At 33.1% G+C, this 14164-nt stretch overlaps 1 protein-coding gene across 1 annotated transcript in view; it reads right to left on the bottom strand.

Annotated features, from left to right (window-relative positions):
* The window catches only part of PCDH15 (protocadherin related 15), a 900353-nt gene that overhangs the window by 272697 nt on the left and 613492 nt on the right, over positions 1–14164 (bottom strand). Inside the window, exons 10-11 of the mRNA XM_087824418.1 lie at positions 6288–6407; positions 123–233 (exon numbers count right to left, since the gene is read on the bottom strand). Of these exons, the coding sequence (XP_087680544.1) occupies positions 123–233; positions 6288–6407 (231 nt within the window). The remainder of the gene's footprint in view (positions 1–122; positions 234–6287; positions 6408–14164) is intronic.

Below are 14164 nucleotides of genomic sequence, written 5' to 3'. Positions count from 1 at the left end.
GGCAGGGCTACCCCGCTGAGGCCGCAAATTACACTGACCGCTGTAAGAGCACTTATACATTTTAAACAAGTCCTTTACTTCATAAGTTCACCGGAGAAAAGTAAGAGGAATTGAATACTCACGTTAGCCTGAATGATGACATAGTAGCGCGTCTTATCTTCATAGTTGAGTCTCTTCCTTAACACGACATTTCCAGTCAGCATGAGGGGGATTTCAAAGGTGTCGTTGGATGTCTGCAAATAGTTAAAGATACGGATCCAAAAATCATCTGAATTTAAGATGCATTAGGGAATTTGATAGTGTAGTTTAGTCTCCTTTAAAGTTGCAGAGAGTATGCTTATCATCTGAAAATAGAACATGAGTGTGTGCTTCAGATTTACTATTCTTACTTCTAAAACCTTTTTATTCTGATCTATGCATTTTATCAGAGTCCTTTGATAGTGATAACCAAGAAACTTGTTCCTTGTAATAGTTTTTTTTTTATATATTACGCCTAAATCAAAATCTAGGTATCTGAAAATCTTCTCTGTTATATTATCTTTTAAGCATTTGTTTTATCACCAAAGGGTTCAATTATTCCAAGTTGTGATTCTACATAATATCCTTTTTCAACACTGGTGCCAACTCTGTATTCTCAGCATTTTCAAGTATTAAATACAACTATTAAATCCAAACACTGTTTTTGTAAAAATTAAAAAAAAAGAAATTGTTATAGGTTATTTTTTATTCAGGCCTGAGAACTGCTGCTCATTAGTTAAGTCTCCTCCCTGTCTGGAATGGAGTTTCTTCCTGGTAACATGCACATCATAAGGGTAAACTCCAACATTCTTTCCCTCAGTGTAAGATGGTGTCTTTATGCCTTGAAATAATATAATTTATAAGATCAGTCTCTCATCCTTAAAAAGTCCTTACATCACTCTTGTGTATCAGTGCCATTTAGAAGATTGATAAAATAGTCTCTCCATCAAGGTACCAATGATGTATTTCACAGAACTAGGACGAATATTCCAAAAATTTTTTATGGAACCACAAAAGACCCTGAATAGCCACAGCAATCTTGAGAAAGAAGAACAAAGTTGGAGGAATCATGCTGCCTGATATCAAACTATACTGCAAGGCCACAGTAATCAAAACAACATGGTACTGACATGAAATCAGGCACATACATCAATGGAACAGAATAGAGAGCCCAGAAATAAACCCATGCCTTTATGGTCAATTAATATTTGACAAAGAAGGCAAGAATGGGGTACAGATAGTCTATTCAATAAATGGTGTTGAAAAAATTGGACAGATACATGCAAAAAAATAAAATAAAATGAGACTACCTTCTTATATCATAAACAAGAATAAACTCAAAATGATTAGAAACTGAAATGTCATATTTGAAACCATAAAAATCCTAGAAGAAAATATGGGCAGTAAAATCTTGGACATTTCTCACAACAATATTTTTCCTGATATGTCTCCTCAGGCAAAGGAAACAAAAGAAACAATAAACAAATGGGACTACATCAAACTAAAATGTTTTTGCCCAGCAAAGGAAACCACTAACAAAATGAAAAGACAATTCACTGAATGGGAGAACACACTCACTGATGATATATCTGATAACAGGTTAATATCCAAAATTTATTAAAAAATAAAACTCAATCCCAAAACATCGAATTAAAAAATGGTCAAAGTATCTGAATAGACACTTCTCCAAAGAGGACATATAAATGGCCAATAGACATATGAAAAGATGCTCAGCCTCACTAATCATGAGAGAAATGAAAATAGAAACCACAATGAGATAACACCTCAACCTATCAGAACCACAATCATTAATAAATCAACAAACAACAAGTGTTGGAGAGGATGCTGTAGAGAAAAGGAAACCCTCATGCACTGTCTCTGGGAATGCAGATTAGTGCATCCGATGTGGAAAACAATATGAACTTTCCGTACAAAATTAAAAATGAAACTGTCTTACGACCTAGCGATTCCCCTTCAGGGAATATATTCGAAGAAAACGGAAACACTGATTTGAAAGAATATATGCGCCCCTATGCTCATTACAGTGTTACTTACAATAGCAAAACTGTGGCAGCAGCCCAAGTGCCCATCAGTAAATGAGTGGGTAAAAAAACTGTGGTACATTTACACAATGGAATACTACTCGGCATAAAAAGAAGGAAATCTTATCTTTTGCGACTGCAGGGGTGGACCTGGAGCATATTATGCTAAGTGAAATAAGCTAGTCAGAGAAAGACAAGTACCATATGATTTCACTTATATGTGGAATCTAATGAACAAAATAAACAAACAAAATAGAAACAAACTCATAGACACAGACAACAGTAAGGTGATTACCAGAGGGAAAGGGGATGGGAGGAGGCAGAAGGTGAAAGGGGGTAAGTGGTAATGAAAGGAGACTTGATTTTGGGTGGTGAACACACAATGCAAAGTATAGATGATATACAGGGTAGCCCCCAAAAATGTGTAGACACTTTGGATAATTATTAATTCCAATGGGTTAAATCTGAAAAGAAAGAAACATCAATTGAGTTATCAAAAAGTGTATGTGTATACATTTTTCGGACACCCTGCATTATAGAATTGTACACCTGAAACCTATATAATTTTATTAACAAATGCCACCCAATAAATTCAGTAAAAAAATCTATGTCCAAATATTTAATTGATCTTAAAACCACATCTGCATGGGACACACTAAAAGCAGGCAAACTAAGAAAAAAATATATATACTGAATTGAGATTAGAGCAGTACCCATGAAGTTTTCACTTTGAGTCCAACCAAGTTCTCTGCTAAAATAAACAATCAAACAAAAGTCTTCTCAGAGGAATGTAATGGACTCAAGAGTCTCTCCATAATATAACATTGACAATGTCCAGGACAGAGTCCAAAACAACTTGACATATGAGGAACCAAGAAATGCAATCTCTTTTCAAGAGGAGAACAAAAAATCAGGGAAGACCAATGTTAGAACAAGCAGACAAGGATTTTAAATCAGCTAGTTATAGCTAGTTCTGTGCTGAGAGATGTAAAAGTAATATTCCCATTATAAGTGAAAAGAAGAAAAATCACAACCAAGAAATAGAAACTATAAAAAATGTGAAAAATCTAGACCAGAAGATTATACTATCTGACTTTAAAAAACACACAAACCACCATTGATTTATGTTTAACATCAGAATGGAGATGTCTGAGAAGACAGTGAACTTGAATACACATCAGTAGAAAATAGACAGTTGCAGATACATGATTAAAATATAATGAAAACATTTGAAAACAGCTTGTGCCTGTAGATCAATATTTAAATGCCTAACATCCCTGTAATTGAAGTCTCAAAAGAAGAAGCGTCATGAAAATATTAAACAAATAATGACTGATAATTCCTCTAACTGGTGAAAGACAAATTCAGACATTAAAGTTCAGTAACCTACCCCAAAATAGATAATTAAAAACCAAAACTAAAACCAAAAACACTACACTTTGGCACTTCATGGTTAAGGTGGCAAACACTCAAGATTAAAAGAAAAACTTCAGAACAGCTAGAGAAAAATGGTACATTGCATACTGGGAAACATGGTTCAAATTTCCATTGGCTTCTTTTATAAGAAACACTGAAGGCCAGTGTTTAAATTATTGGGAAGAATTGATTTAAAATACTTTGTATTACTGTAAGGCAGAAGTGACTTTTGCAAATTTCTCCAAGGATAAAGAGGATTCTGTAAAGGAATGCAACCCCTTGGGGTACAAGCAGCTATACAAATACTATCTGAGCAGGAGGGATTCATTCCTCATGAGAACATAGCCTTTCAATTCTAGCTGATTCTTGTCTTATTGGAAATCAGGACCAGTGTTGTCATATTTCTATTTCTTAAGAGAGAAGAGAAACCAAGATTTGAATGTGAAATTTAATGATTGGCTCAAAAAAGTGTTTAAAATAATGTATGGCCAAACCAAATGTTTGTGAGCTGAATGAAATCCAGGTCATTGATTTGTGATTAATGTAGCATCAGATGAAAAAACCCAAAACAACAACAAAATTCTAAGAGTTTTTAGTAGAACAGAGCAATCTACACGTTTTATAATTTAACTGAAAGTGTAAGATTAATTTGAAATTATAATTGTGGTTTTTGAAGCCAGAGGGGGCCACATTTTTGGTTAAATATGTTTGTAGTACATACTTTTTTTAAATTAGGAAGTTAGTAGGAGAATATTTTGTCCCTTTTAATATAAGCAGAATTACTAAAAATAGAACAGTGGTAGAATATTAAAATCATTAGGTATTTCTTTCTCATAGATCTTATATGAGAAAAAACTGGCACTGAGGTTTACACTAAGTTTCTCTGATGACGAAAGATGGATTCTTTCTGTAAGGACGTGACTGGTTCATGTTTTCTCCTCCAATATGCCCTAAATTAAGTGCTGTCATGATGTCTTATTTTGACTCATTGAATTAGAACCATGCCCAGAGGATGTCTTTATTTATTTCACTGTAGTGCTAGCTTGCTGAAGGACTTTTTTTAAAATGTAATTTAGAAACTGCATGTGGCTGATTGGCTTATCCAATCTGTAGGCAGTAAAAGGTATGTATTGTATTTGATGCCAAGCCTAAAAATCCCTGAAAGAGAAAGCATTCAGAAGGAACTACTGCACAGCTAACAAGAAATTTCAGCCTCACAAAACTTCAAAAAGATAGATTCTAAGTAGCACATTTTATCTCACACTATTTCTAAACCTCTGATAGGTTTTTCAATGCAATGTAATAAATGTTTCCCTAAAAAACAATGGTTTGGCCATTCTATACTTGGCTGGGAGGTTTCATTTTTACAACTTGAGGAGTAAAGATTAGGAAATGACCTTCCCAAAATGTAAGCTAGGAACATGGCACTCACATATAATTAATTCTTTTAAAAGCCTAAAAAGTAAAGAAAATAAATGGTTTAGAAATAAAATGTGCAGTCAGCGGTCTGTTTCTACTTTTAAGGAAAGCCTGTTTCTCTTGCCCTTTTCTCCTCTATGTCTTTGATCTTTTCCACTCCATGTCTTGGGTAACCCTTCATCCTTACTGTCTTTATATGACACTTTCTCATTACTTCCCCATCTCTTGGTTTCACTGCCTTTTCCTACAAACATGTGGAGACACATTTTTTAGGGGAAAAACCATAACACTCTACACCTTCCCCATCTTCCCTAGACCCTACTATGCCCATGTTTTTTTGTTTTGTTTTATTTTTTCATTTTTAATTATCTAACTTTTTGGAAAAATTTAACACAACTGTTGTATTAGAACACAATAGAGAAAGAATGGAGCACATACCACTCTGAAATTAGAGTTCTGACTATATAGCTTAGAAGTGCCTGTGTGATACCAGGCAAATCGCTTCTCCTGTGAGCCATTTTCTCTCCTGAGCACTAGAGATACTAATGATCAATTGATTTGTGAGAATAAAATGAGAAAATTAATTCACAATTCACTTAATTCTCACCATAAACTTGTGAGGTAGATCTTACTGTGAAGTCTTAGGTTGAACAAGCACAATCGTTTTTGTTTGTTTGTTTAAAGCTTATATAAGAAATATATAATTTAAAAATAAGGATATAATATCATCTTCACCACTTTTCATATTCCTAATAGTAACATAAAGGAGAAGTATTAAGTTAGAAAACTCATTTAAAAAGTGATTTTAAAACTATGCTTTGGGGAGTCCATGATGTTCTGAGAAGCTGTCTTGGGAAAAGAGGAAGAAAAGACGGCAGTCAGGACACCAGCTTTAGTTTCAACAAAACAATTCTGATTTCATCTTTGTTAAATATAATATATCACTGGAAGAAACAATTTAACAGCCTAAAAAACTAGCTAGAAGCTCTGTCTTCTTCTCTACCTTAGGTTCCATCGGTGGTAGCGGCGACTGTAGACTTATTAATTTCTAAATTCCATCAAGTATATGAATCACAGTGGTTACAGCATGTCCAGTTATTTCTTTAGAATGCTTAGGGGCCCACAAACATAATGGACACTTAGTAAAAATGCCATATTAAACCTAACATACATTTTAAATTCTTACCTAGAAATACCACCAAAAATTAGCTTTTCAAAGTCCGTACAGCACACCATTAAAAGAATGCGATTTTGAGATAATATTTAATTATACTAGTATTACGAATGTGGTTCTAGGAACTGAATAATAGAATAAACAATAAGTATCAGGTGAAGTAAACGCCGATTTTATTCCTAATAGTGAAGTCACATTACCAGTGGATATTTACATACCGGATCATCTGGATTGTACTGAATAACATATTCTATCTGTCCATTTGGGCCATCATCAATGTCTGTAGCTCCATTGTCTCCTGCAAATCCTGTAAATATTGTGGTGCCAACTGGGGTGAGCTGAAAAGAAAAGAAAAACTGTCAATTCTCATTGCATCATCAGCATGCCAGAAGTGTTCCAGCACAAAAATCAGCCCTTTATTGCACAAAAGAGGAGTAGACAGCTGCCCACAACCACAGGTCAGAAGGCATTTAAAAGAACACTTGCAAGCCTTACGTAAGAGCCTATCAAGTCTGAAATTTCCAAAATCATGGTCCTTGCTTTGGGATAGAGAGAGAGAAGGCCCAGGTTAGAGAAACAGAAGGCCCAGGTTCAGACCGAAGCACATTTGGACCAATTTATAACCATTAGCACCTTAGCCTCTGTGGAGAAAATACATCTGTTGTTCCTCCTTAAAAAAAGCCCTCGATGCATTATCTACAAGCTAGATTTTAAATCGTATGTGGAAGTGAGTTACTCTATTTTAAAATGAAAAGCCATTTCAGAGAGCTCAATGACATCCAGGTTGGTAATTACATGCAAAGGGCAAGTTTAAGGAAGAGAGTTGAAGACAATGATGCCCCATCTACCAGATGAGAAAGAAAGCTAGGCGTTTGTTCAGTGCCTGGAGTATTGGTGGAATAGAAAGCCCTCATGTGACAGCACTTGGTGAGATGTCATGTATTTTCATTTGGATTAAAATAACAACAACAAAACTTAATGGGGCATATATAATCAAGATTTGGTGTTTGGCTTTATTTCTTATTGATCTCCACCATAGAATCACGGTTGTTTTGTCTTAACTGTAGGTCTTTGCACAGCATGTCCCTGCATCCAGGGTCTCCATTCCTCAAGCTTTAGCTGAGTGTCCTTACTTAGTCACATTTCAACTTACTTATGTATCGCCTTCAACAAGCCTGTTCTTAATGGAACCAGCTTAGCCCCAGCAAATATTTGGCATAATGGAATAAGGGACCAATGTTATTAGGTCTTCCAACAGTCTAATTTTATAAGAAACCTCTTCATGCTAAGGTTGGCAACAGATTTTAAATAATGAAATTATACATTTAATGGAATGCACAAAATACATCCACTGACACAGTAACTGCTTCAGTTTGTAGCCTCTGATTTAGATAAACAAAATACAATTATGATTTTAAAATATATACCAAAAGTACAAAGTACAAAGTACAAGAGTGGTAAATTTCAGCATCCCACTTCATTCAGTGGGTATTTATAAAGTCAGTCCTCCAGGCAGGCATCTTTAAAAGGCAAACTTTTGACTTTCTGCAGGTCAAAGAGACCTGAGAATGAAGTGAGAGGAGACAGCTTAAATAGCACATGTGGCACTGAAAGACCATTGGGAGATGGGTTTAGTGGAAATGTTAGTTAACTAAAAGGCTTCCAAGCCAATATTTATATATTTTTAGTGTGACCTCTGTCCCAAAAGACATTGCTCTCTCCTATAAAAATTCTATCATCCTTATATAGCTATGATTTGATTTTTAAATTATGCAATTTTAAAATTGAATGACAATTTGTTTCCAGATATCTAAAAAAACAAACTTAAAGTGTTTCATCAAAGGTATTTGTTGCCAAAGAAAATAACTGTGTCATTACTGAATTAAAACATCAGAACTAAAATGGATCAGTAATTAAGCTGTATACATTATATACGTGATCTACAGATGGTCAGCCTGCTCAGATATGAGCTAGGGTTTGGAATATTTGAAACTAATTTAATATAAATAGCTAAGGAAAAAGTAGACAAGGGATTTTGTGCTAATATGGAAAGTCTGGTGAGACAAAAAGGGTTCCAATGAAATGTAAGAAAAATAAGAGTTGGAATACACAAAATGATTTTTTAAAATAGTTGATTTCAAAATCCTATTTCATTAATTTTCTTTATGTACATATCTATGTGAATACACATATTACATAAATATAACTATATACACATTACTCTTATTCTCATTACTGGTATTTTGTGAATTTTTAAATATTATGTGGGTGTTGAAATCTTCATGTGGCAGTCAGATGATATAGAAATAGTGAGATATTTGAAAACCAAGGGGGTATTCACCAATAAAATAGAGTGATAAATTTGTTAACAGGTAGTAATTAGTGGAACCACATTGAGAACTTAAGCTTTTTCCCACAATAATGAAGTTACATATCTGTGAAGCTATAATTATGTATTGTTTCTATGACCATTATATTGGTTTTGTATCAACTCATTAATATAACATTTGTTTTATTCAAACATTTGTTCAAATCAAAAGTTTCTTTGAAGTTTATCTTAAATCTTTCTAGCATTGGTAGCAATTAGTACACATTTTTAAAATTCAAAATCAGTGGATGTTATCTTGCAGTGATTCATTAAAATCAAAGAGAAAAAAATTAGAAAGAAATCACATTTGTTCTTCATGTTCCTTTAACATAAATAGTTTTTGCGCCTGTGATTAAAATCTTCACTCCATTTTTTACTATGGAAGCTAGATAATTAATGTTGAAAATCCTTTCCTCTGAAAAAATTATTAAAGGCAAATTCATGTAGATTAGTATCTTCAAAATGAGAAGAGATTATTATTAGAGAGAGTAATATGTAGCTCTACTCTTCTTTAATAAAAATGAAAGAATGATTCATCTTAAATTGAATATATGTGTATAAGAGCTTCTCAAAATTGAAGGAGGTTAAATAGTTGAATTCTTAACTCCTTTAGAACATCTGAAACATTGATTCCATTTACATGCTTAAAGTAGAAAACATATTTTATGTGCTTCTTTCCCTGACTTTACTCTCTTCTTGTTCCCTCCCTTACTTGTTTGTATCCTGCTTTCCAGAAAGAATGTTCCAAATTCCCTGGAGGAGAGGCAGTGGGACCAGTGAAAGGAACTAGGGCTTAGTCTTGTTTCTTCCCTCAGAAGCTTCTGGGTGCTGTAGATTAAATGCTACTACTGTCTATTCAGAGAAGTTCTGTGACTGGGGATGGCTCTGAAGGTCCCACGATTTTTATTCCATGAATAGCTGGAGATATTCATCAAGTTTCCTACATTGTGGACTATGTTTCTTAAACAAAAATTTTTATTTAACGTGTATAAAAAAAATCACCTAATTATATATAAAAATTATAATAAAAACATATAAAAATGTTTTTTAAATACTTAACTATACACAGAATCTCATTACTATGCTTCACCATGGAGGCCATCTGTGCGCTTCCATCTACCAGAATTACTCTGATAAAAACAGATTTTCAAAAATGCATGTTTTAAATGGGAGGAGATGATACAGTCAGATGCAATGTGACAGAATAGCGTGAAGCTAAAAGAATTTGGTCAGGAAAGTGAAAGCTCAGGTTGGACAGACTCAGAGATAATGTCATTTCACCGTTGAGAGGAAAGGTGGCATTCTTAATGGTGCTCCACTAATTACTGCCTGTTTACAAATTTATTTTTTGCATATCATTTGTGAAGATCCCTTGGTTTTTAAATATATCACTCCTTATAAAGTATATTTCCAAGTCAGAGTTGGCTCGCAAGAAAAGATGGCCAAAAGCTGTACTAATTACTGTAAAAACGCATCATCACTGCTAATCCTTAATACAACCATGTCACATTATTTTTTGTTATTATACTTATTTTATAGTTAAGCAACTTTAGGCTAAGAGAGCTTCTGCTTGATGTCATAATTCTAATATTTTGCAGATAAAGAGGGCAACACCGACTGTCTGACTTCAAAGTGTTAATTCTCAAGCACTATAAAATATATTATTTCAGAAATTTCATAATTTGCTATTAGTAAACTTTTGAGAAGAGGGGAAATGAAAGAGGAGATAAAATAACCTGACACATAAGGAAACCCAAGATACACAGATAATCTGAAATGATGCAATTTAGATGATGTATTCCATCAAAGATAAATTATGTTTAGTCCCAAGGAAAAATGCTTTTGAGATATTTTACAGAAAAACAAAGAAATCAAACCTACCTGGTGCCTACATTTTAGAAGACTCATACTGAATAATTACTGCTATTGAAAAACAGGCTGGTTCTCAGCAAACAAATTATTTCATAAATTCCCATATTCACCATGATTTCAGTATGCTAACCTTTTCATTAGTAATCAAATCTTTATTGTAAGTGCATTTGATAATGTGTGAAAAAAAAGCAATCAATAAGTGATCAAAGGGCAAAAAATGAAAGGTTGAAAATATATACAACCACAATAATTTGCATTTTCATCAATGGTTTCTTAACAAATCAATGCTTCAAAAATCACTAATAAAAGTGTGAGTGAAGATATGATAACAAACAGGATATTTACAAAGTCTTACAGTCACTCCTCACCAAATAGTTTTAAGTACTTACTAATTATCAATTACAAAATAATTAATAAATAAAGTAGAAAAAACAGGCAGACACTAACTGCCTAAATCAATAAAAGCTAACACTACTAGTAATGGAACACATTGATGCTGTATGTCTCTCTTACATACTAGGAAGAACACAACATAAATCTTGTGGCATTCCTGAACAAAATGTGTCATCATGAAGAAACATCAGGTAAACCCAAAATAAGAAAAATAATCTATAAACTGTCCCACTCTTGAAAATTATTAAGATAATTAAAGTTAAGAAAATGCTAGGGAACTAAAAACATTAGTTAAAAACTAAGAAAATCTGAATAAAATTTGATTTGAGTAAATAATGTTTCACTGTTGGTTCATTAGTTATTAAGCAATATACCATACTAGTGAAAGATGTTAACAGCAGGGAAAATTGGATGTGGGTTATATGGGTATACCATTAACTTTATTAAAATATTTTTAGGTCTAAATAATTGATATATTTTTAATAAATAGCAGAAAACATGATCATAAGGATACCATTACATTAATCATTTTCATTATAACAAAGTCTAAACTTTGAACATATTATTTGTTATAAGTATTTTTGAAGACAGAGATTTATCCACTTAAATTACATTTAATTTTTATAAATATATAATATACATTTGAACCAACACTTAGCCAAAAAATTAAATAAGGTAGACTTAAAAGTTTGTGTGTGTGTGTGTGTGTGGAGAGAGAGAGAGAGAGAGAGAGTAAACAAGAGAGAGATTCTCATACATTTCTATGGTTTAATTTAGCTGAAATTCAGCTTTTGGTTCCTGCTTATTGGGAGTATCATTAAAATGTTTTAAATCATTTAATTAAGCCTTAAAAAACCACAAATATTTTAGAACCCAATTTTTAAAAATTAATGAGCATATTAACCTAATGAGTATTGTTGAAGGACATTATCATGCCATGTCAGGAGAAGTAAGTATAACAGCATTTAAAGTAGGGTAAAATAAATATGCTAATTAACCCAGCATATGATATATGCTAATATTAAATACCTCCTGTGTTATGCCTGCTATTACAACTATTATACATCTTGGGCAAGATGTTCATCTTGAGAGAAAGTCTCCAAGTACCCAGAGAGAGAGAAAAATACTTGCAATGTCCTATGTCTTGCTCCAAAACAAGGAATTATAAACCTTGTTATAATCCTTGCTCAGCATTTGGATACAGGCATTAGAATTTTTGACACACTAATAGAAGAACATGTTTACAGAGAGTGTGAGAGACTGATATTTAATGTGGTCATAAAAGCACTGATTGTGACTATAATATTATGATATAATACTGTATACATAAGCTTTGATATTTATTTTTAAATCAGTTACATAAAAATGGTTATAATTTAGTTGATAGGATGTCTATTAATAAGCAGTGAAGGGATAACTGAACCGAGAGCATGGGTTTTATGCCCAACCTTGTGACCAGTTTAATGTGTGACATAGTCAATTCTTGCTACTGCTCCGGGCCTCAGTGTTCTCATAGTGAGCATGAGAGTGATGAATCAGGACTTTAATTTAGAAACTTCTTTTACACATCTGTGACAATGACTTTATACCTGTCTGTTAGATTTTAATGAAGTGTAAAATATTTTGACACCAACAATCTATTAAATCCTGAGTGATTTTTTTTTTTATTTAAAAAACCAATTTAGATCCTTCTGCATTAACTGCATGCCTTAGACTAAAAGGAGACCTAACATAGAAAATATTTTGCTATCTTCTACAGAAGAGTAAAATGTATTTCATTTAATTTTATTTTACAGGCAGCATTGTAGCTGTATACACACATATACATATATACATGTATATCTATGTAATGTCTATGTATTTTCCCAATGGCAACATATATTTCCATCCTAGCCAATGAAACCAAGAAAAGTACTACCATGGAAGAACTGCTCAGATAAATGATCAGAAAAATAGTTAAATTTGGTTTCTTCCTTGTGATTATGTTTGGAGGTTTAAGTAAACTTTTGATTTTTTCAAGAAAATAGATACGAGAGTATGAGCAAAATCAAAGAGGGGGATACTATTATCAAGCCACAGAAGATATGAGCATAGTACCAGCAGAACAGGGATGTCTCAGTTGGCTATAGGGAGGTGCACTGAGAAACCATATATGGACGGCTTTGAAAAGAAACCTGGGCCTATGCGAATCATGTTTAAGGTAAAATTTCTCTAAATTTTATGACTGTAATTGACATGTACCCAGATGCTGCAGGAGCTTAGAGCCCCGAGAACTTGAAGATGAATGAATGTGAATAGTTGGGGACGGCTTTCGAAACAGGATATGGAATTAGGCCTTGAGTTAATCTTGAAAAGATGAATACAACCTGGAGACTTGTGAGGCAGGAAGGATCTCATTCTAAGTGAAACGAGCAGTGTGAGCAAAGCCCAAGAAGTGGAAATATTTGTGAGATGAAGACATAATTCTGAAAGAAATGAGGCTTCATCAAGGAGAATTTGAAGCTAGGAACACACTGACAGCATGTCAGACTAGGGAAGGCCTTGCAAGTCAGCCAATGAAGACAGATGGCCTTTTTCCTGACAATACTGTGAAGTTACAGTTTTTGAATAGGAGAGTGGCACGATTAAAATAGAATTTGAAAAGGTTATTTTTCAGTAAGGCGCTGTAAAGGTTGGATGGGATGAGTGGAACTATTTAAATCACATTTTTACATTTAATATTTGAAATTCAAATTGAATATTATAAATTATATATTTCTTTACAAAAAATTAAATATATGGATCCAGGAACAGTTAAATATGGCCCAAGAATAGATTTTACAATTAGATCTGTTGCCTAACATAATTCATCTGAAAATAAGTTTATGCCCAAATGAAGTTAACACTCAAACAAAGCAAATCTTTACTGAAATACTATACTTCAGATGCTAAAATGAGATGCCAACATAGTTAATCATGTAACCTGATTATTTACATTAATTAGCATGCCTGTTTTAGCAGAAACCTCTTAAATAAAGATAGCTCAAAAAGGCTAAGCTTTGACTGACCAGTAACTTGTCCTGTTAAATTTAAAAGAGCAGTTTATGGTTTGTCTGTTTTTAAGTAATACAAACTATAAGTTTCAGATAACAAAAAACACCATTTCTTAATTTGTTATGAATAGGAGGATGTTGAAATAAGTAGAATACATGCTAATAATTTCAAAAGGCTTGTAGAGGTTAAAGACCCAATGCTGTGCTTAATACCCTTAATTAGACTGATTTCCTCCTAAACAGGAGGTACATATTTTAAGGTTAAAAAGAGCATCTTGGAGGTAAAGAAGAACTGCTAAAATGTGGTTCCTTTTTTTGTTAAAGGACACATAATGGATGATATTAGAGGGATTTTGCAAATATTTTCTAACAACAGAATTAACAAAAAATTACAATAGAATAACTGCTGTTTTAAAGAAAATAAAATGGA

This window comes from Miniopterus natalensis, chromosome 14, assembly GCF_054644295.1.
Source record: "Miniopterus natalensis isolate mMinNat1 chromosome 14, mMinNat1.hap1, whole genome shotgun sequence".
Classification (NCBI taxonomy): Eukaryota; Metazoa; Chordata; class Mammalia; order Chiroptera; family Miniopteridae; genus Miniopterus; species Miniopterus natalensis.
This window is presented reverse-complemented; position numbering and strand designations above follow the sequence as displayed.